At 43.7% G+C, this 22,738-nt stretch overlaps 1 protein-coding gene across 1 annotated transcript; it reads left to right on the top strand.

Annotated features, from left to right (window-relative positions):
• Window positions 1–11,340: 11,340 nt before the first annotated feature.
• cmtm7 (CKLF-like MARVEL transmembrane domain containing 7) lies at window positions 11,341–20,927 on the top strand. Its single transcript, XM_056285860.1, has 5 exons — window positions 11,341–11,577; window positions 14,061–14,237; window positions 14,719–14,817; window positions 16,486–16,567; window positions 17,116–20,927. The coding sequence occupies exons 1-5, from the start codon at window positions 11,458–11,460 to the stop codon at window positions 17,127–17,129; spliced, it is 492 nt and encodes a 163-aa protein (XP_056141835.1). The 5' UTR covers window positions 11,341–11,457; the 3' UTR covers window positions 17,130–20,927.
• Window positions 20,928–22,738: the final 1,811 nt, after the last annotated feature.

Below are 22,738 nucleotides of genomic sequence, written 5' to 3'. Positions count from 1 at the left end.
GTTGAGACTGGTGTGACCACAAGACAGACAGACTTAAAGATGGTGATGTGTGTGTGTGTGACTCAGTATATCCCAGACGAAGTCACATGGGTCAGATTTTCCCAGGTTAATATTTTCTATGAATACCGTTTCCTCTTTTAGAAAAAAAAACACACCAAATGAAAACACAATGAAATTCTGTACCATCCAGAAGACTGGTTTTACTGGTCTGCTCCCAGTATCCAACAATAGAAGACTATGGTGTACTGGTCTGCTCCCGGTATCCAACAATAGAAGACTATGGTTGTACTGGTCAGCTTCAATTGATCAACGGTAGAAGACCGTGGTTGTGCTGGTCAGCTCCCAGTATCCAACATTAGAGGGCTGTGGTTGTACTGGGCAGACTGGCTTGACTGACCAGGTGTGAACATGTTGAACTGTGAGACGGAGAATGAGGAGGAAACTGCTTCAGGTTTAAAAATATCACTTCCTGCTTACCACTTCTGCTACTGGAACCAAAATGGCTGCCAGGGTGAGAAGAAGCGAAAGGTTCTGTTTAACCATGTGTCATGGAGGACCAGCGCACTTACACAACACCACGCCCGCTGGTTTCACCGGCGAGCTGTCCGTCTGGTTGAAGGACGCGAGGTTACACAGTGAAATCAGATTGTGTTGTGTTGTCTCGGAAAGAAACCCTGCAGACATGACGGTTCTCTGCGGACTCGAGTAAGCGTTGCCGTCCTGAAGACAAACCGCAAGGAAGCGCAGTCCACCAGGCTTAGACGCAAATTACGAAACGCCCGACCAGCCGTCACTGGACCATATAGCAGGAGGAAGTATGACGTCACTTCCGGTGGTTTGGTAAACGCAGATCTGGACGCGAATTTACGAATCCTACTATGGCCACGCCAAGACCCGCCCTACTCCGTCTGTGATTGGCTAACCCTATCCCTAACCCCACCATAACCCTAACCAACCTAACCGACGGAGGCAACGAGTACTAGCCAATCAGAGGCATCGGGGCTCGGCGTGGCCACAGTAGGATTCGTAAATAACATTGACCTTTGACCTTCTAACTACTGGTTTTTTTGCAGTTCTCTGTGAAGTAACTTTTTTTTTCCAACATCCAAAATATGTCGCATCGATTTGTTCTTGAGAAGTCGGCGTTGGAGTTAAAAACGTCTCTGATCAGGGGCGCCCCGGTAGCTCACCTGGTAGACCACGTACACCTGCTAGCTAGACCACGTACACCCGCTAGCTAGACCACGTACACCCGCTAGCTAGACCACGTACACCCGGTAGACCACGTACACCCGCTAGCTAGACCACGTACACCCGCTAGCTAGACCACGTACACCCGGTAGACCACGTACACCCGGTAGACCACGTACACCCGCTAGCTAGACCACGTACACCCGGTAGACCACGTGACCACGTATATTTCTTTCAGCTTAATGTGATCTTTTTCTACTGCTCTTTATTCTCTAATGTACAAAATGTCCCTCCACCACGATGTTAACACACACACACATTCCATGTCTCCCTATACTTGTGGGGACGCCTCATTGACTACATTCATTCCCTAGCCCTTAACCCTAACCTTACCCTAACCCTAATTCTAACCCTATCCCTAAACCCAAGTCCTAACCCTAAAGCGGACCATTTTCCTCACCGGGACCCATAAAATGTCCCCACGAGGTAGGTGGTCTCAGGTTTTTCTATCCTATATTTCTAATCCATCAATCCTACATTTGGCCCCCATTAGGAGAGAAAAACCTGGTACTCTCTCTCTCTCTCTCTCTCTCTCTCTCTCTCTCTCTCTCTCTCTCTCTCTCTCTCTCTCTCTCTCTCTCTCTCTCTCTCTCTCTCTCTCTCTCTCTCTCTCTCTGTCTCTGTCTCTCTCTCTCTCTCTCGCTCTCGCTCTCTCTGTCTCTCTCAAGATATTTACCCCTCTTTAAGTTTTGTGTTCTTTAGAGGAAAAGAGCGGTTTCACGTGTTAAAGTTGTGTAACACCTCCTGAATGCAGCTTGTTTGTCTGGTCTAGACAGACACTCGGGGGGAGTTTTATCCTCTTTATTCTAGCTATAAAGCCACGTTTCGGGTTACTGGGGCGGCTGGAGGAGGCCCTTCTCCCGTCAGCAGAGATCCCTCTAGAAACAGTTTGTGTGGAACAGAGGCTGGGGGTGGTGGAATAAAGATTCGATTATTTTTTTTTTTAGATTAGCTGCGATCAAATTTAAGTTCAGCAACATCCAATACAATTGTAAACCACGCGTGATAAAAGAAGAATGTTAAAAGCGGCTATTCACCTCACCATGTCCGTGTTGATGTGACCCATGGCCTGGGTGTCTCCTCACCTTCCGCCCAGTGGCTGCTGGGATAGGCTCCAGCATCCCCATGACCTCGATTGGGATAAGCGGCTTGGATAGTGGGAATGGATGAGATTAATGAATCAATGAAAATGATAAGTAATTACAACAAATTATATCTAAAATTCCACTCAATATATAGACCCTAGCTGACTGTGTGTCTTCATGGGCTGTATGAAAGACTGTTGACCGCTGTTTTAAAAAATTTTTTTTTCATGAATCAGATCTGAGCCGAAGAAGTCCATGAACATTTATTGATTTCATGGTGTCCATGTGTAGGACAGATAACACAGCCTAATAGTTTTAGTCTTGTCCAACGTTAGGAGGGGGGGGGGTCAGGTCCTCTGTCATTTCAATATATTCCCTGAAACTAATTTCAATTGCATTACTTATTCATACAACCAGTGAGCCCAGTACAACTACAGTCTTTTAATGGCGGCTACTGCTGGTGCCGGACAGATTTCCCCAATTTCTGGGAGTCAAACTGACGTCTGTTCAGTTACAGATCGCCTCTGCTCCACGATCATTCCGATGTCACCGTGCCACGCTCTCAATGCAAACTCTTATCTGCCGGAGTGTCCTGCAGCAAGACACGGACATCCTACCGCACAGGGTCACTGAGACTGACCTTTGACCTCTGACCACACGGGCACAAGTTAAATCGGATGATACTGTGTATTTTCTGCATGGTCTGCCGAGGTGGTCGCCTGCTATTCTACATTCATGAGTCCAGGGAAGTTTCTATAGTAATTCAATATAGTCATTCAGTTTGACCTGGTCTGATGGCCTTATAAAAACCATGAGCCCCCCCCCCCAAATAAAAAACAACTACCCAGTGTTCTAGATATAGGAAGACTAACAATGTCTATGAGCATCAAGTAAAGGCAATGTAAAAATCTGCATATTGTAATATGAAGTGAGAAAGGTAGTAATGTGATTTAAGAAATTATACGTGTCTTTGTACAGAGTCTACCTCTTAAAATGAATAAATAAACAAACAAATCTTTACAGTTAGACTTAAAGAGAACTGTTATTGTCACTCATTACTGAGTCCATTCCTCATCTCATCTCATCTCATCTCATCTCATCTCATCTCATCTCATCTCATCTCATCTCATCTCATCTCATCTCATCTCCAACCACTTCTCCAGGGTCGGATCACAGTGGCAGGGCATTCCAGACGTCCCTTTCCCCAGCAACACCCTCCAGTTCCTCCTGGGGGATCCCAAGGCGTTCCCAGGCCAGACTGGACATGTAGTCCCTCCAGCAAGTTCTGGGTCTACCCCGGGGTCTCCTCCCAGTTGGATGTGCCCAGAAAACCTCCAAAGGAAGGCGCTCAGGGAGGCATCCTAATCAGATGCCGGAACCACCTCAACTGGATCTTTTCAACGCAAAGGAGCAGCTGCTCTACTCCGAGCTCCCTCCGGATGTCCGAGCTCCTCACCCTATCTCTACGGCTGAGCCCAGACCATTCCGTTTTCCAGAGTCCGTTCCTCCCCGTCATAATAACCGCATCCCGAACTAATTTATCAACGTTTATGCTACAATTCATTAATCAGCTTTTAATAGAAACACGAGCTGATGTAACGTGTAGAGTGTAATGACAAAGAACTGTCACCAGGGAGCGCCAGAAACAATGTTGAAAACAGTAGCCGTGAAATGGAGTCTGTGGGTCCTTACAGGTAGGACGAGGAGGATTTTCCTACTAATACAACAATAATCCCTCTCGATCATATTACCCACGTGGCAGGTGTGGCGGGCGCTGTGTGTATCTGCAGAGACCCTGTCCTCTGCCTGTATTTTCGTATTTTGTTGTGTACGGGATGTTTCTGGGCGTTAACCTTAAACTCTAATAACGTAGCGACCAGGAAGGTGCCAGATCAAGATTGCAGGTAGGCATCCAAGACGCAAATATGGCGAGGCGGGCAAAGTTCCTCCCAAAACGAAAGTGAATCTGAGGTCAGCACCGAAGGAGAGGATGGGCACCGAGAGCGACGCGGAGCGGGTCTGTACACTGGGACGTATCCTGGTAACGGCGGTCAGGGGGCGTGTCCTTCTGGTGCGGTTGCGCCGGGGAGGCGGGGCCAACTTTGAACGCGTTTCCAAACCGCAGCCGACGAGTCATGCTCGGACTGTCGGTCTTATAACGTCATTATATTGTCTTGAATTTGAATTTATGAAATCTTAGCTTCCACGTGTACATTTTATACAGTTTTATTTATTTTTTGCCAGGATTAGGTGAGCTGCCCTGCTACAGTAACTGCAGCAGAAGCACCTTTTTGTTATTTATGTCTGTAAGGGGCCGTGTCCACAGAAAGCGTTTTTTCAGCTACCAGCTTCTTTTTGACAAAGCATTCACAAGGATGGAGTTTGTAGCGTCCATGTTTGCTTTAATGTTTTCCATTATTCTGGTTAGACTAACTACACCATATGTTCTGCTGATGACGTGGGGATCATTTCCTAGATCATTTCCATTCCCGACACTGAACCTACACTTACCTGCGACACACTTACCTGCTGGGGTCAATTGATCCGGAATAAAGGGAAGCTACAGTACAGCGATCAATAATGTCTCTTCAAGGCTTTGTACTTTAGATATGAACTATCACGGTGAAATCGAAGTCCATCTGCAGACTTGATTGTCAGGCTGTACAATGTTCAAAAAGTAAGGAGCCCAGTTGTAAAAAAAAAAAATATGTATCCGGTTAGTTTCTTGCCAGGTGCTGGATTCGATACGACGTGTACTGCACCTGAAAAAGACATCACTAACCGCTCGGCTAAAGCCTCAAACTCGTTAGCTAGGGGCGAACGTGTGTTATTAGTAGTTTACACATATACAGTGCATCCGGAAAGTTTTCACACCCCTTCACTTTCCCCACATTTTGTTATGTTACAGCCTTATTCCAAAATGGATTAAATTCCTTTTTTTCCCATAATGACAAAGTGAAAAAGGTTTCGTAGAAATTTTTGCAAATTTATTAAAAATGAAAAACTGAAATATTGCATGTACATGATTATTCACACCCTTTACTCAGTACTTGGTTGAGGCACCCTTGGCAGCGATTACAGCCTCAAGTCTTCTTGGGTATGAAGCTACAAGCTTGGCACACCTATATTTGGCGTATTTCTCCCATTCTTCTTTGCAGATCCTCTCGAGCTCTGTAAGGTTAGATGGGGAGCGTCGCTGCACAGCTATTTTCAGGTCTTTCCAGAGATGTTCAATGGGGTTCAAGTCTGGGCTCTGGCTGGGCCACTCAAGGACATTCACAGACTTGTCCCAAAGCCACTCCTTCGTTGTCTTGGCTGTGTGCTTAGGGTCGTTGTCGTATTGAAAGGTAAACCTTCACCCCAGTCTGAGGTCCTGAGCGCTCTGAAGCAGGTTTTCATCAAGGATCTCTCTGTACTTTGCTCCATTCATCTTTCCCTCGATCCTGACTAGTCTCCCAGTTCCTGCCGCTGAAAAACATCCCCACAGCATGATGCTGCCACCACCATGCTTCACTGTAGGGATGGTATTAGCAAGGTGATGAGAGGTGCCTGGTTTCCTCCAGACGTGACGTTTGGCATTCAGGCCAAAGAGTTCAATCTTGGTTTCATCAGACCAGAGAATCTTGTTTCTCATGGTCTGAGAGTCCTTTAGGTGCTTTCTGGCAAACTCCAAGCAGGCTGTCATGTGCCTTTTACTCAGCAGAGGCTTCTGTCTGGCCACTCTACCATAAAGGCCTGATTGGTGATGTGCTGCAGAGATGGTTGTCCTTCTGGAAGGTTCTCCCATCTCCACAGAGGAACACTGGAGCTCTGTCAGAGTGACCATCGGGTTCTTGGTCACCTCTCTGACCAAGGCCCTTCTCTTCCGATTGCTCAGTTTGGCTTGGCGGCCAGCTCTAGGAAGAGTCCTGGTGGATCCAAACTTCTTCCATTTATGAGTGATGGAGACCACTGTGCTCTTCGGGACCTTCAAAGCTGTAGAAATTGTTTTGTACCCTTCCCCAGATCTGTGCCTCGATACAATCCTGTCTCGGGGGTCCACAGACAATTCCTTTGACTTCATGGCTTGGTTTCTGCTCTGACATGCACTGTCAACAGTGGAACCTTATATAGACAGGTGTGTGCCTTTCCAAATCCTGTCCAATCCATTGAATTTACTACAGGTGGACTCCAATCAAGATGTAGAAACATCTCAAGGATGATCAGTGGAAACAGGATGAACCTGAGCTCAATTTTGGGTGTCATAGCAAAGGGTGTGAATACTTATGTACATGCAATATTTCAGTTTTTTATTTTTAATAAATTTGCAAAAATGTCTACAAAACCTTTTTCACTTTGTCATTATGGGGTATTGTGTGTAGATTGATGAGAAAAAATAGGAATTTAATCTATTTTGGAATAAGGCTGTAACATAACAAAATGTGGGGAAAGTGAAGGGGTGTGAATACTTTCCGGATGCACTGTATATATATTTTTTTTCACAAATGTAATATTTATGGAGCTGGCTATACCAGAATCAATTACTTGACCCCTCTTAAATTATGGCCTCTTTGTTCCCCATTATTTATTGAATAACCTAGAATTTCTGCTACCTGTTGACTGAACCTTTCCCACGTGAATTATCCTAAAATTGGTCTTGCATTTCTCTATATTGGGTCTTAAAAAACATTAACTTCAACCGTCTGATACCTGCAGTCACCCTGTTGGGCATGGATTGGACACAATGAATATATTTCTCTCTTATTTATAACTTAAGAGACAATTATGAGTTTCCAGAATTGGCTGCTTTGATTTTGTTCAAGTCCACCAGATAGAACAAAGGAAGGGCTCAAATAACTGCCGGATGAATTATGACACATTTCATGTAGTAGCGGCGGGCTAATCCTGATGAATCCATATGTGATACCCTCTGTCCTCCAGCTGAACCTATGGACTTGACATGGAAGGGCACTGAAACCAGCAACAACTCTTGTTTATTACTCTTCCACCTCACCACAAACCGCCTGCGGTGGAGCTGTGGCTCTGTCCCCGGGTCACCTCAAAACCAGCAACAAAAGAAAAGAAGAGCCACCTATATTAATTGGTTTTATTAATCATGATAAGTTTGATGGTTCCAAGAGCACATCCTCTCAATTTGTAGCAGAGGATAAGCACCTTATTTTAAGGTGTGGTTGTTTCTTATCTAGCCTGCGTTGTGTTGGTGTACTTTGTACATTTTTCATCTCAGCTCTGTGCAGCAGGAAGATTGTGTGTGTGTGTGTGTGTGTGTGTGTGTGTGTGTGTGTGTGTGTGTGTGTGTGTGTGTGTGTGTGTGTGTGTGTGTGTGTGTGTGTGTGTGTGTGTGTGTGTGTGTGTGTGTGTGTGTGTGTGCAACCTTGCTGTGGTTAGCAGGAAGTGGTTGATGGGGGGAACATTCGCTGCTCTGTTGTCAAGGTAGTGGATGAAGCTGGAACACAACCCGCTGCTAAACATTACCCATTTCTCATAACATCGCCGCATTTCTCATCACAACACTTGTCTCTATGGTTTTCTGTATCGCTAAACAACTCTCTAGCATTTCAGAGAAAGTCAGCAAAAACAGCCATGGGTCGCTATTAGCAGGGCTGTAGCACACAATTCTGGGCCCTATACATCAGCAGTCTCTGTGGGCCACTTTCCTCTTTTGTCTCTCACCCATCACCTTTCTTTCTTTCTAGTTCTAGCATATACTGTATATTATCTACAACCACAGTACGTTAATCTGTTTTAACCTAATTTAACCCAATTTAACCTAGTTTAGCCTAGCTTAACCTAGCCTTAGCCTAGCTTAACTATCTTGCTGTGATTGCAAACATGTATAGTATCACTTCAAACTTTGATGCACGTGAGGGTGCTGATGCTGACACCCACAGTAAAGGCCACTGACGGGACTTCCTGTTTGCAAAGTCGTGGATTAGATCTTTAAAGTCCAGTTGTTTTGCTAATCGGCTGTCAACTGAGAGTAGAGCCGGGCTGTTCAGCCTCCCCTGGGACACTGGTGATCTGAGGTGGTTTCCAACTAGTCATAACTCGCTGAAAGCCCCTTCAGTCGCTCGCGACAGGACTAGACGAGCCGCGCCGAGAGACGCTCGCGGGGGGGCGGACTAAACCATTTTGCACCTTTTGTAAGGGGCGCGAGGGGCCTCGAGAGAGCCTCCGCTATTTTCTTTAAGTCCCTTAACCGATGTATTGAGCCAATTGTAACGGAAGTTATGACGCTAATTAGTTGGAAATAGAAAGTTGCAAACCAAAACAAACTTTTAATTCCGGCTTGCCGAGCCCCCTCCTCCCCTCCCCTCTTGGCCCTGGTAGCCCCCCCCCCACTACGACGCCGCTATTAGATGGGTGGTAGCCACGGTTCTGTTTCAGCTGTGTGATGTTCTGTAATTGGAGTTAATGGCGGAGAGGCTTTTGTTTCACCACTTATCTGCAGATCTCAACCTGCTGTCCTTTGTTTGTTTGTTTGTTTGTTTGTTTGTTTACTTCTTTATTTATTTGGACAGCTGAATGCAGACTGGCCTGCGTTCACAGCACTTTGGTTAGAAATGGGAACAGCTGTATTTTCATGTTCTTATAATGATGTGTCTGCTATGCCGAGATGTGTCAGCGTAAATCTACTTTGTATTTTGAGTCCTCCTTTTCACGACCTCCACAGCCACGTACATTAAATGTACTCCACATGACATGTACTCTCTCGGGTATGATATGATTACTGTTGAGCAAATGTACAACTATTAATGCTTCACACAGCTGTGGTAGGATATGACTGTTCCGTGGCAAAGGTACTAATGGTTCTACTACTTCGTGTAGTACTAATATGATATTCAATTTGCAGATATATTCATTTTACTTGATATTGTACAACTATGATATTGTAGCGAATTCGGGGGACAACGCAACCACAGGAACTGCCGCGGTCGGGAAGCGAACCCGTATCGCCCGCACCGCAGGACACATCACTAACCGCTAGACTAAAGGGTCAGACCCGCCAACTAGCGTGTCTCCTTATCCATGCACGTTACACTACCCCCCCTCCTTCGGGAAGCGCGTCCCCGCGCTTAAGCATATCAGCTCCTTCACGCCTCAGGGCGCCTACGCTTCCGAAGGCCTTACGGTCGCTCCATCCCACTTCTGACACCAATGTAGCGAATTCGGGGGGCAGTCTGGGAGACCGTCGTCATGGCCGCGAGTACCACTAACCTCTAAGAGCCGCTCGTGATGACGCAACCCACTCTCCCCTTGCTGCCCATAACCCCTGCCCCCCGGACTGTCACTCCCAGCTCCCCTTCTGGGGCTGGGGGACAGAGCAGAACTGGTGCCCTTGCGCCGGGGGCTGCCCCTATCAGAGGATTTGCCCTTTGGGCTGGACTCTATGTCTCTTTTAGTCCAAAGTGGTGTTGGGCGGATCGATGGCGCATAGCGAAGAGAACAGCGCGGACAAGGACGCGGCGAGTCGAAGCAAAGCGAGGAAAATGCTGCCGAAGAAAGGGGGCAGGAAGCTCGGCTGGGCCGCGCCGTGTCCTTCGCGTCCGCCCCGCAGTACCGCAGGGTTCCGGGAAGCTACCCGGCGCTCCTGTCCGTCCACCACCACCACCACAACAACAGCAGCGGCAGCAGCAGCAGCAGCTCCGTCCCCGCCTTGCCCAGTGCCAAAGCCCGCGCCGACCCGCCACCCGGCACCGGGCTCACTCTCCACCCGCTCCAACCGGGAGCCAAGAAGGAGTTGCTGAAATCTGGGGGACTGGAGCGAAGCCCCATCACGCAGCAAGGGGACCCATCCGTTCGCACCTTGAGCCGACCCAGAATGTGAATTCGAGCAACCACAGGAACTGCCGCGGCCGGGAAGCGAACCCGTATCGCCCGCACCGCAGGAGGCATCGCTAACCACTCGACTAAAGGGTCAGACCCGCGAGCCAGCGGCCAGCGTGTCTTCTTATCCATGCACGTTACAATATGATTAGTCTGCGCAAATATACTGCTACTACTTCATACTGTACTACTCTGACATTTGGTAGCAAATGAAGTACTACTACTACTACAACTACTACCACAACTACTACTACTACTAATAATACTACCACCACTACTACTGCCACTACTACTACGACTACGACTACTACTACTATTAGGTACCACTACTATTACTACTACTACTACCACTATTGCTACTACTAATACCACTGCTACTACTAATACCACAACTACTACTACTCTTACTACTTCTACTACTACTACTACTACTACTACATATAGAACTACTATGATATGATTAGTCTGTGCAAATGTACTGCTACTACTACAACTTCATACCGTACTACTTTGATATTCTGTAGCAAATGAAGTACTACCACTACTACTTACCACCACCAAACATATAGAACTACTATATGATTATGTTGCAAATGTATTATTACTACTTCTGCATAGTACTACTATGATATGATTACTATGTAGCAAATTGTATGGTACGTCCTATATTAAACATATGTCTATTACTACTTCACATATTCACATAGGCTAGTACTAATATGTTTTGATTACTATGTAGAAAATGTAGGCTGCTACTACTACTACTACCAGTATTACGACTACTACTACTACTACTAATACCACAACTTCTACGATTACTGCTGCTACTACTACTACTACAACTACTACTACTTCAGTACTACTATGATATTATTACTATGTAGTACTCAGTGATTCCAGCTAGTTCACACTTGAATTAACCCAGTGGTTCTCCATGCTTTGGGGGGAAATAAACGTCTGACAAATGAATATTGGTAAATGAATACATGTAAGAGGATGTGTCCTCTTTATTGCTACCATGGGAAATGTGCCGCCCATAGACCGTCACACAGAGAAAGCGGTTAGTTGTAGTATGCGGGATTAGCGGACAATACTTGGTTGTTGTAGTACTTTCTATTAGGCTCTGTAGTGTTTCCTGAACAAAACTCCACCCCGGACAAACTGCACACCCCCCGCCTGCAGCAGCACCTCGGACTGGAAGCCTCTCAGCTGGAGTCGATTTTTTATACTTACTGGACTTCATAATATCTACTACTACTACTACTAGTATACTACACTGTATTTTATAGCCATCATGTCGCATACTGTAGTCACTACTTCTACTACTACAACTACAAGTAGGTCCGGTACCGCAGGTTGTCTGAATCTGGGTTACAGCCTCTCCACACCCGGGATACTGAAAATAGCGCAAATGGTGAGAAATTCCCTCTGCTCCTTGTTGTTTTGCTATTAGAACAAGTCTTGGAAATGTTTTAGCGCCTGTTTCATTCGGGTTACGGTGGACGCGTTTCTGCAGTCGCAGGAAATACGAGGGAAAGTAAGCGCTCGTGGTTCGTGCGCGCGGACCTTTAATGGACCGTTCGCAGAATGTGACGTGATCGGTTACAAATTCCACGGTGACGATTTGCGAAAAAATGCGCCGGAGCGAAACAGTCCGCAGGCTGAAACCGCCTCCTCTCTCACGGGCCGCGGAGCCCGAGGGAAACAGCTGTTAGCGGTATCTTCTTTTTTTAAAATAATAATAATAATTTTGACTCTGGTCACTGCTGTAATAAGAAGTAAAGTGAAAATGCTGGAATATCAAGTAGAAGTTCACTTTTTTTTTTAAGAATGAGCAGGTCATTGAGTCGGTCCGCATCTGCAACACGATACATCAAGAGGTTTGAGTCCGATCGGCGGATTTATGCTCGGCAACGTGTTTTCACGGTAGTTCATGGAGCTCGCTACTGTCCAGACCCGGAGGAGAGAGCGGCTGTTAGCCCCGCCCGTTCACCCGTGACGTCACGCAGACGGGCGGGGTCCTACTGTACAGACAAATGAAAATATGGAGAACGAAGACGGCGGGACAGTTATAATAAAACGGGGATCCTGACTCGTGGTTTATCCCCTCGCCTCTCCGTCACATATAGATATAGCTGAGTGATTCTTCAATGAAGGCAGTTTTTCTGTCGCCAGGGTAGAGTTTCAAGAAAAAAAAAATTTTTTTTTTGGAAAAAACAATCACTGCATTTCTTAGAGTTAGGTTGCGTTAGCTATGACAAAAAAAAAGATTTGTGTCTCAGTGATGACATTTTGATCATTTCTCAGTGTGTTGAAAATTCAAATGTGCCAGAACGTCACTGTTTTGGGCTTGTCCCCAACCCAGACTTTTTAACTTCCCCTCTATAATAAAGTAATAAAAATGGTTAAATTAATTAAAGCTTTACTTTGCATTTTTTCATAATAATTTAAAAAGACATATTTCAAATTCATATGGTGCAGTTTGTACATTTTTACAGTTAGATGTCGCTGTCCGTCATACATCTGTCATTACCATCACACCGGACATTTTAGACAGTTATAACGGTTTGTTCAAACGAGAACAATGTGGTTGCCATGGAAACGAGACGTGAGAGAGGCGCGTGAGCAGTCATAGCAGAAGCATGACTTTTTCATGTCCACAAATGTCAGTAATGTGAAGCTTTATACGTCCTCATCTGAGAGCATGTTTATTAGGCGTCATTACCAAACAAGTTACTAATTGAGTAGTTTAGTTCAGAAATAAGAAATTTCCCTTTATTCACGTATATTAATTGTAGGTTGTATGCTAGCTAACAAGTTAGGTTAGCAAGTCTAAGACTTATCCAACTTTTTGTCCGAAAAGTGAAAATTGTCATTACCATTGGCGTGTCATTACCATCACATTTTGCTGTTACAACTTTGAAAGCAGCATCATAACATCAAACTTATGTTGTAGGACGATCAAAGCTATGCTATTTGTTCCAGACCACTTAATAGAGCTTTTGAAAAAAAGCAAATAAAAAAAACAGATTTTAAAGAATTTTATTTTTTATTCTTTTCAACATTTCAAAAGCCAAAAGTGCCCCAAACTGAAGAATCACCCAGATACACAGCTTATCTTCCCAAGCAGTTTTCCCTTTCCCTTCCCACTGTAATATCTACAACTTAGTTTACTGTGGTACTACATCAGTCTGTTAGAGGTCCTGTTGTCTGTGTACCATGTGTAGTTTTGTGGTACTATGTTCATCAGTTTACCCCCCTGAACTTCAAATAGAATGTAAATGAACAGATATTCTGTTCTGGTGCGCTCGCTCTCAGGAGAGGGCAAACAGTAGGCGACGTTTTCAACAACTGAAACCAGGAGGAGTCAAATCACGTTTTGCTTTAAAAATAATTTAAAAAAAAAAATCAGATCATAACCCAGAATTTTATAATGTAGACTGGCAACATCCGTTCCATTCCCACTGAAATGCACATTATGATCATACTTTCGAGGGAAATGAAATGAATATGTATTTTTCCCAGTTTCTCTCTTTCACCACACTTGCTGTGTCTAGAAGATAAGAAATATGTTTCCAGATAATCTCTTTTTATCCTGGTGTCTTTCTACGATATCAACGGGATCACCACATTAGACGTCCGTCCATTTTTTTCTCCTGTTTCTTTATGTCTCCTCCTCCTCAGTTCTGTTGGACATGTGGTATCATGTCACAACACTCAGCTCTGATGTTCAGCCAGGCTGACCACTGGGCCCAAAATGCCAAGCTGGATGTTGCAGCGGCACCCGCACTTTGACAGTTCACCACATAGACAACTATAGCATCCAGATACAAGCTAAACAGAAGTCCTATAAAGTGCAATAATATTGAACTCTTGGCTCTGTGTGTGTGTTCCCAGGTGGCCCTGCTGATCGCCTTCCTCTGTGTTCACCTTGCACGGGCTTGGACTGCCTGGTCGGCCTTTTGTTATTTTGAGGTGGTCACGCTGTGGTTCCTTATAGCCTTCCTCATCTTCTTCCTCTTGTACATCTTCAGACTTCAGGGCAAAATCCCCTGCATCAACTGGGTCCTCACTGTAAGACAACAAACTGTACTGGTCAGCTCCCAGTATCCCCACAGTAGAAGACTGTGGTTGTACTGGTCAGCTCCTAGTTAGACATTGTAAGACTAATGTAAAGCAGGGTAGAGATATTTTTGTACTCAGCACATCTTTCTTGGATTGGTAAAACCCAAAACTCATCAAGAAAAGATTACAAAACATTTAAGACTTTTCTATTTACCCTCAGACCTTGTGGTTTTTAAGTACCGAAGCCCTCTTGAAACTGACAGAAGAATGTTTCAGAACCACTCTTTAAAAATACCCTCTTCATCTTATCTTCATCTTCTTAATTCATGTACTGACACAAGCATGTTTGATTGGCTCAGTACTGAGCTGAGGGAAGTCAAACCCAGATAAGGTTTTACAGCAGGCAGTTTGATTAAAGCCTGTGATACAGCATTCATCTCATTCTTTTATATTGAACCCTTCAATCCTCCTCCTCCTCCTCCTCCTGCAGGAGTTTCTGCACTATGCCGTTGGCACCATCCTCGTCTTCATCGCCTCCATCGTGGTGGCTGTGAAGAGCAGTGGGTTGTCAGAGCTGGTGGCCGGCTCGGTGAGTTCTGAACCCGTTCACCAGTGACCCTTGATAACCTGACCTGTCAACTAAACTTACTCACAACTCACTGTTAACAATAAACCACTCATTAGACAGACAGACAGACAGACAGACAGACAGACAGACAGACAGCTAGCTAGCTAGCTAGCTAGCTAGCTAGCTAGATAGATAGATAGATAGATAGATAGACAGACAGACAGACAGACAGACAGACAGATAGATAGATAGATAGATCTGGTTTTTGCAACAGCGGCGCAAACAATAAAAACACTTGAAACACTGGGAGGTTGAAAAGTTGTCTACAGCCATTTTAACTTGGTTGTGATTTCCTCCTTTTTGCATGCAATTTTAAAATTGTTCCAATAGAAATCACTAATGAATATAAACAAGAATGTTTTAAAACTGACACATGTGGCAGGGACTACCAGAATCACTGGTTTGAATGTGTGCATCAAAGGGTCAAATTGAGTATTTATTAAGTGTTTTAGAAGAGATTTCAATATATATATATATATATATATATATATATATATATATATATATATATATATAGTATATATATCGTGTATCGCAATTATAGCCTAAAAATATCTCAATATTATTTATATGTCATATCGCCCAGTCCTAGTTAAGTCCCATAAAAAGAAAAAGAGCATGAAGAGAGGTGCCTGTCCAGATGGGCACCCTCCTCCCTTGCACACTCCTCTTTTTCTGCCTTTGGCCAAGGTTTTGTGATCCCTTCACATCTAAATGAGTTTCCAGGCATAGAGGTAGTTGTGATAGCGAGTATGACCAGAGACACAGAGGCAGGGACGAGGCTGACCTCCAGCTCTAGGTCACTAAATGAGACTGTTAAAGCAGATGACCCTTCATACTTGCTGCTTTGCTTTGTTCTGTACAGAGGAAGCTGCACTTCCTACATATGTATAAATATATATATATATATATATATATATATATTGTATAAATCCATAGTTTTTATGATTCATATCAAAATGCTTTTTTCCCCAACTGCTTTTCATTGACTTTGCCAAGTATCTGATGCTGTACTATTACGTAGTTTGAATGTGTATAAGTACGTGGCTAGTAACCGTCCAGACTGCCTTATGTCGGTAGTATGTATATAGTCCCTGTCCCAAGTGAGGATCCCAGTGCATGTGTGTCTGTATGGTTAATAACAGTCAATCTGACCACCGTAACCAGAACCAAACCATTCTTTACATTTACTCAGTCATCTACAGTATGCTTTTGGTGTGACTTGACAGAAAAAGTAAAGACAAGAGTTGTTTTTGCCTTAAACTGCCTCGCTGTCAGCTGAGTTGGTTGTGAAATGAACATGTGAGTTATGCCAAATACAAACAAACGGTTGGTTTGTTTCCAGATTGGAGAGAATCTGCGAAGCTTGTTTTAGCCTGGAGACAAATGAAAGCATAAATGACAAAAACTCTTTTATTTCTTTTCTTAATAGTCTTTTTTCCTATGGCCTCTAATATTTCCTCCGACCGCGGAGGAAACACACTTCTGAGATAGCAGCCATCACTCACACCCATTTAATGTTTGGTTAAAATGTGTTTTAATGCTTTGGTGTGAAATGCATTTGGAGTAAATATGACATAATGCCATAAAATATGATGTAAATATGAAGTAAGCTGTGTCATTTCACAGGTTTTTGGCTTCATAGCGACCTTCTTGATGGCTCTGAGTCTGTGGATGTCGTACAAAGTGACCTTCAGCTCCCAGCAGACAGGTAGATATGCCGAATTATCCTTTAACCAAAATGTCTGAATTTTCATCTTTAGTTATTATTATTTTTACCTCCAGTTTTAGCTCCCTAGAGTGTCTGGCAGCGGCCAAACCTGTGACTTCATTATATGATAATGGCTGTACAACAGCCGCAAATAAAAGCAGCGCTCAGTTATAAGGCATGTCAGTGTGCGTTCTTTAATAGCGGTGAATGCTACAATATGTTTCATATATACATTCAGTAAACTGTTAAGAAACCAAAATCTGGGCTGCAGTCGTTTATTTTAATGAGGCTTTGGTTAAACTTTTGTATTTCAGATTAAAAACTGAAAAGCCTAAACCATTCAGCTACTCAGATATTCTTTAAACAATCATGAAGGTTCACATCCTGGCCAACCATGTGCAAAGCCCTTTTCAGTATCAGTGAAATACTAATTCTTTCTTTCTTTCTTTCTTTCTTTCTTTCTTTCTTTCTTTCTTTCTTTCTTTCTTTCTTTCTTTCTTTCTTTCTTTCTTTCTTTCTTCCTTTCTTCCTTTCGTCTTCACTTGCAGGTGCAGCCGTGTAAACGGGCACCAGACAGGAAGTGACCAGATATTTCTGTCATTGAACTTCCTGGTGTGTTTGGTCATTTCCTGTTTCTGATGCTTGTTCACCGAAACGAACAGAGGAAACCCAAAGCTCTTCGAGTAGCAGGACTGATCCTCAACCAGAGGCTTCAGTTTTGGTCATGGTCACGAAAGCTCGGTTCTTCTGCTCTGACAGGATTGATAAACAGAAACGACAGAGAAAGAGCGGCTTTTGTGATGATGTTGTTGTTTCGTAGATCAACCGGGAAGTTAGCGCTACCGTGGGTTCTTTCAGCTCTGGTTCTAAGGGGAAAGGAACTGAGTTTTTGGTTGAACAAGCTCAAAGGAGGATTCCTTTTAGCCGTGCATATCAGTTATGACAGCATTTTACTCATGGACTTCATTGTGGAGATTGTGGACATGGGACCACCACTAGACACGGCTTTACAATGGAGTCTAATGAGGCAATTGAACAAGAGTCAAAAAGTCAGTTATCTACAACTTCTGTATTGTGCCGGCCGGGTAGTTTATTGATGGCTACTACTACCTACGCTAAGTAGAGACTAGTCATTCCTGCAAGTTGAACCAGGAAGTAGATCAGCAGTGTGATCGACCATTGATAATATCGGGCAATATTGGGGGGACAGTGGCTCAGGAAGTAGAGCAGGTCCTCCTGTTGTTGGTTTGATCCTCGGCTCCACACAAAAATGACAAGGTGTCTCTGAGCGGGACATCTGTCGCCTGACCATCCCCCTGTTACCTTGCATGGTTGAAACTGCCGTCTGTTTATGTGCGCGTGGGTAAATATGTGAGGCATTATTTGTAAAGTGCTTTTGAAAAAAAAAAGGCACTGTATAATTGCAGTCATTTACCATTTGGACATTTCAGATGATAACTTTGACCTTCCCCAGATAGCAAAATTGCTGTGGCCCGGACCCGTCCCACACCCAACACTTTCATCTGGCCCCCATACCGCGTGGAATGATGGCACTTCGGCGATCCGCTCCTGTTTGCCAGATCTGGACCAGAACCAAGCCATAACAATGCCGCATGTGCCACATATTTGCCAAAGGTGGACCATATTTGTTTGTGATATTTGGGCCATAGTCACCATTTACCACACGGGCCACTTCAGGCCCACATCCATTTTGTCAGGGCCAGAGGAAGGCCATCATTGCCACATCATTGCCTGAAGTGGCCCACATCATTGCCTGAAGTGGCCCACATCCGGATGCTATCTGGGTCCCTTTCTGATAAAGTTAATACATGGTTTTGATAATTGGGTTAAATTGGACTTGTTGAAACATGTCTGACACTTGTGTTCAGTTATCCACTAAGAAACAGTTGTAAAGCTCAGCGGTGTCCACTGGTGGTCGCGTACGTCCCAGATCTCCAAAATGAAGCCTGTGAGCAAAATTACGTCATAACAGATATGCACGATGGCAAAAACTACAAAAATAAGACACGGGTTCCAAAAAAAATTGGAACTGTCCTTAAAGATATTTAGATGTCTTACCCTATGAGATCATCTCCACAAATAAATGCCACGTTTACTCGTTGTGAAGCATAAATTGGTGTCCGTTAAAGCCATTTCTTGACCGCAATGATTTTTTTTTCAGAATTCCCAGAAGTTTAGATGTCGGATTATATCTCCCAGAACACCCAAATCTTGCAACCTGGTGCTGATTATAGACCATAACTGAGGGTGTTGAACCAGAAGCCCGTTCATTTTTGCTGTTTTGAGAGGCAGAGCCGAGAGAACACATGGGTCCAAAAAAAAAAACAAAAAAAAACAAAAAAACAAAAAAAAAACAACTGACCTCCTGGTTTTAGGACTCAGGAACAGACTGCTTCATATAATAGACATAGTGGGATTGATTTAATCTGGTGTTACAACCAGTACACTGCCCACCGGGGTTTATTACACAGTGCTATGCTAAAAACAGTATTGTATGAAAAAAAAACAGTATAGCTTTTAATTTTCTGCTCTTTTTTTTTCTTCTTTCGACAATGAATGTTATCAGACCCACTGAGAGCAGATGAAGGTTTACTGTGTTGTCTGGAAATGAAACCAAATTCGGTGGGGTGACAGCTGTTACCGCCCATCACCATTTATCCTTACAGGAAGTGAAGGACTCTTAAAGCAGGGTGGTCCTACTTTGACGCTTTTACCACTCTGGTCTCTTTGTATTTGAAGAATATATAAACTAGCTTGCTCATAACTGATGCCTCTTGTCATCCAGCTCCGTCAAACATCCTGAAGTAACCCAGATAGCAAAATTGCTGTGGCCCGGACCCGTCCCACACCCGACACTTTCATCCGGCCCACATACCGCGTGGAATGATGGCACATGGGCGGTCTGCTCCTGTTTGCCAAATCTGGGCCAGAACCAAGCCATAGCAATGCCGCATGTGCCACATATTTGCCAAAGGTGGCCCATATTTGTGTTGTGATATTTGGGCCATATTCACCATTTACCACACGGGCCACTTCAGGGTCACATCCAGATCACATGTTGCCCAGAGCACCGCATCTTTGCCAAAAAAGGCCCACATCTGATTTAGCATATTTGCGCCATATTTGGTATTATACATGTGGGCCACTTCAGGCTCACATCCATTTTGTCAGGGCCAGAAGAAGACCATCAGTGCCACATCATTGCCTGAAGTGGCCCACATCCGGATGCTCTGTCTGGGAAAGGAGAGGAGAGAACACGCTCCTTCTTTATCAAAGCAACATGTTTTACTGCAACTTGTCAGAAAATCCATTCACATGGTTCAGCTGATTAGATAGATAGATAGATAGATAGATAGATAGATAGATAGATAGATAGATAGATAGATAGATAGATAGATAGATAGATAGATAATTTATTGATCCTGAGGGAAACAAAAGCATCATCACAGCTTGCATAATCCAAAAGCAAAATTATAAGAAAAAAAAAACCCTGAAAGTACTTGGTGCCTATAAAATAAAATAGAATAAAGAGATTTTATATATAAATAAAAGCAGGGTGGATCAAGAGCATTGACATTAAAAAATGTTTAAAAATTCAGCAGATGTGTATGTATAAGTGGATGTGGCTGGAGGTTGACTGGTTGGTTCTGACTGAAAATTGTAAATAAAGGCTTTTTTAGCGACCCGAATATAGTTTACAGCTGTTGATGTTTCCGAGTTGTTTTTAACCAGATGAAAAATAATGACATATCCCCAAGTGAAGTATGAAAAATAATACTGTGTTTTATAGTAAAGTTTTTCACTTTATTTTCATTAAATATAGCAGCATATCCAGGGAAGCCTGTTTTTCTCATTGCTGCTTTCTATTCTGAAAGCAAACCAGCGATTTGATTCTTGTATTTTAACGGTGTGCTGGTTTGAGGTCATTTGAAAACTTACCACAGTTTTTTTCTATTAGAGAAGTCCTGTGACATTCCCTCTGCATGGTGTCACGTGGTATTTGCTGTATTGGACACGTGTGGAGGACAGATGCATGTTGGGTGTGTTGGGAGAAGGATGCTGAAGATGGAGCTGCCAGGGGAGAGGAAAAGAGGAAGGCCAAAGAGGAGGTTTATGGATGTGGTGAGGGAGGACATGCAGGTGGCTGGTGTGACAGAGGAAGATGCAGAGGACAGGAAGAGATGGAAACGGGTGACCCGCTGTGGCGCCCCCTAACAGCAGCAGCCGAAAGTAGTGGCAGTAGTAGAGCATCAACCTGCTATCAATGAATGAATGAATGTTTTCTAGAGGCCAGATTTTTTTTTTATTGAAATTTGAGCTTTGCTGCATTAAACTTTTTAACTGCTAAGAAAATTCAGGAGTTATGTGTTGACTGCAAAATACTAAAGCTTCAACAGTCGCTTTCTGCAGAGTTTATTTCCTTTGACTGTCCCAACACGTTAAAATGCTCCATGTCAGATCGTCGTGGTTGCTCTCGGTTCATGTCTTGTCCTGCTCTGCCCAGATAGCAAAATTGCTGTGGCCCGGACCCGTCCCACACCAGACACTTTCATCCGGCCCACATACCGCATGGAATGATGGCACTTGGGCGGTCCGCTCCTGTTTGCCAGATCTGGGCCAGAACCAAGCCATAGCAATGCTGCATGTGCCACATATTTGCCAAAGGTGGCCCATATTTGTTTTGTGGTATTTGGGCCATATTCACCATTTACCACACGGGCCACTTCAGGGTCACATCCAGATTACATGTTGCCCAGAGCACCGCATCTTTGCCAAAAAAGGCCCACATTTGATTTGGCGTATTTGGGCCATATTTGCTATTATACATGTGGGCCACTTCAGGCTAACATCCATTTTGTCAGGGCCAGAAGAAGGCCATCAGTGCTGCATCATTGCCTGAAGTGGCCCACATCCGGATGCTATGTGGGTGGCGTCTGCATTTGATGTTGCATCATTGATCTGGATGTTGTTTTCAGTTAGGTTACAGCTGGATTTTCTTATGCATGTATACCAGCGCAAATGGCTAAATGCTGAATACAAAGATCTGAAATGCCTGTTTAAAGAGTAAGTGTCAAGTCAAGTCAATTTTATTTGTATAGCCCAATATCACAAATTACACATTTGCCTCAAGGGGCTTTACAGCAGCACAGCATCCTGTCCTTAGACCCTCACATCGGTTAAGGAACAACTCCCTAAAAAGAAAGAAAAAATCCTTTAACAGGGAGAAACAATAGGGAGAAACCTCAGGGAGCATCTTGGGAGAGAGGGATCTCTCTCCCAAGATGGACCACGTGCAATGGATGTTGTGCTTACACAATTTACACAATACAACATTAAAAGAGGACAACACAATTATAATGGAATTATAAAATTTATGAAGACTATGAAGTGGACAAAAAGAACAAACAAACAAAAAATATTATTATTATTAATAATAATAATAATAATAGATATCACATGTTTAAGTAAGGCAGATAATTCAAATCGCTTTGATTTCTGGCTGTTACTGACGGCAGACGGCATCAGATTTTAGCAGTGGGGAAATTCTCTGAAACTAAGACCTACTATGATTTTATTCGGATTTAGCCTGGTGTCACTTTGATATCAGATACTGGTAAAGGCAGATATGCATATTTGTGCTTTCCTAATTCCCAACCTGAAACTTGGTTAAATTTGCCACCAAAGATTTTCCTGAAGCCAGACTGAATTTAGTTTCATTCATTTCCATGGAGTGGGTCCATTTTTGTGCCTCGTAGAGAACTGGCCTCAACTTAAGACTGAGATCAGTCTAGTTTCTAACAGACCAACCACAGTAACCTTGACTTGAGAAGAAAGACAGCTAACAAGTCAGAGCTACTGGCAGCGGTTTTGCTATGATTCATCCACTCTCCAGTCTGCATATTCAAAATGTGAGTGTAGGCCAAAGTCACATGAATGTTACGTTTAGTAATGTCCACAGAGGAAGTCTTGGATGTATTGATTTGGATGTAGTCATTTTCATGTAGGACATATTACTCTTCGGTATGTCTATGTGATTTGCTGCTCATTGGATAAGTTGATTTTGCCCTCCGAGTTAATCAAACTTTCATTCTGACCACAGGCTGACCAGACTGTTCATATCAGTTATTAGATGTTTTTTCTCCTAAATGT

This window comes from Lampris incognitus, chromosome 9 (genome assembly GCF_029633865.1).
Source record: "Lampris incognitus isolate fLamInc1 chromosome 9, fLamInc1.hap2, whole genome shotgun sequence".
NCBI classification, from domain to species: domain Eukaryota; kingdom Metazoa; phylum Chordata; class Actinopteri; order Lampriformes; family Lampridae; genus Lampris; species Lampris incognitus.
The sequence above is the reverse complement of the archived record's forward strand: the minus strand, read 5'-3'. Positions and strand labels throughout refer to the sequence as shown.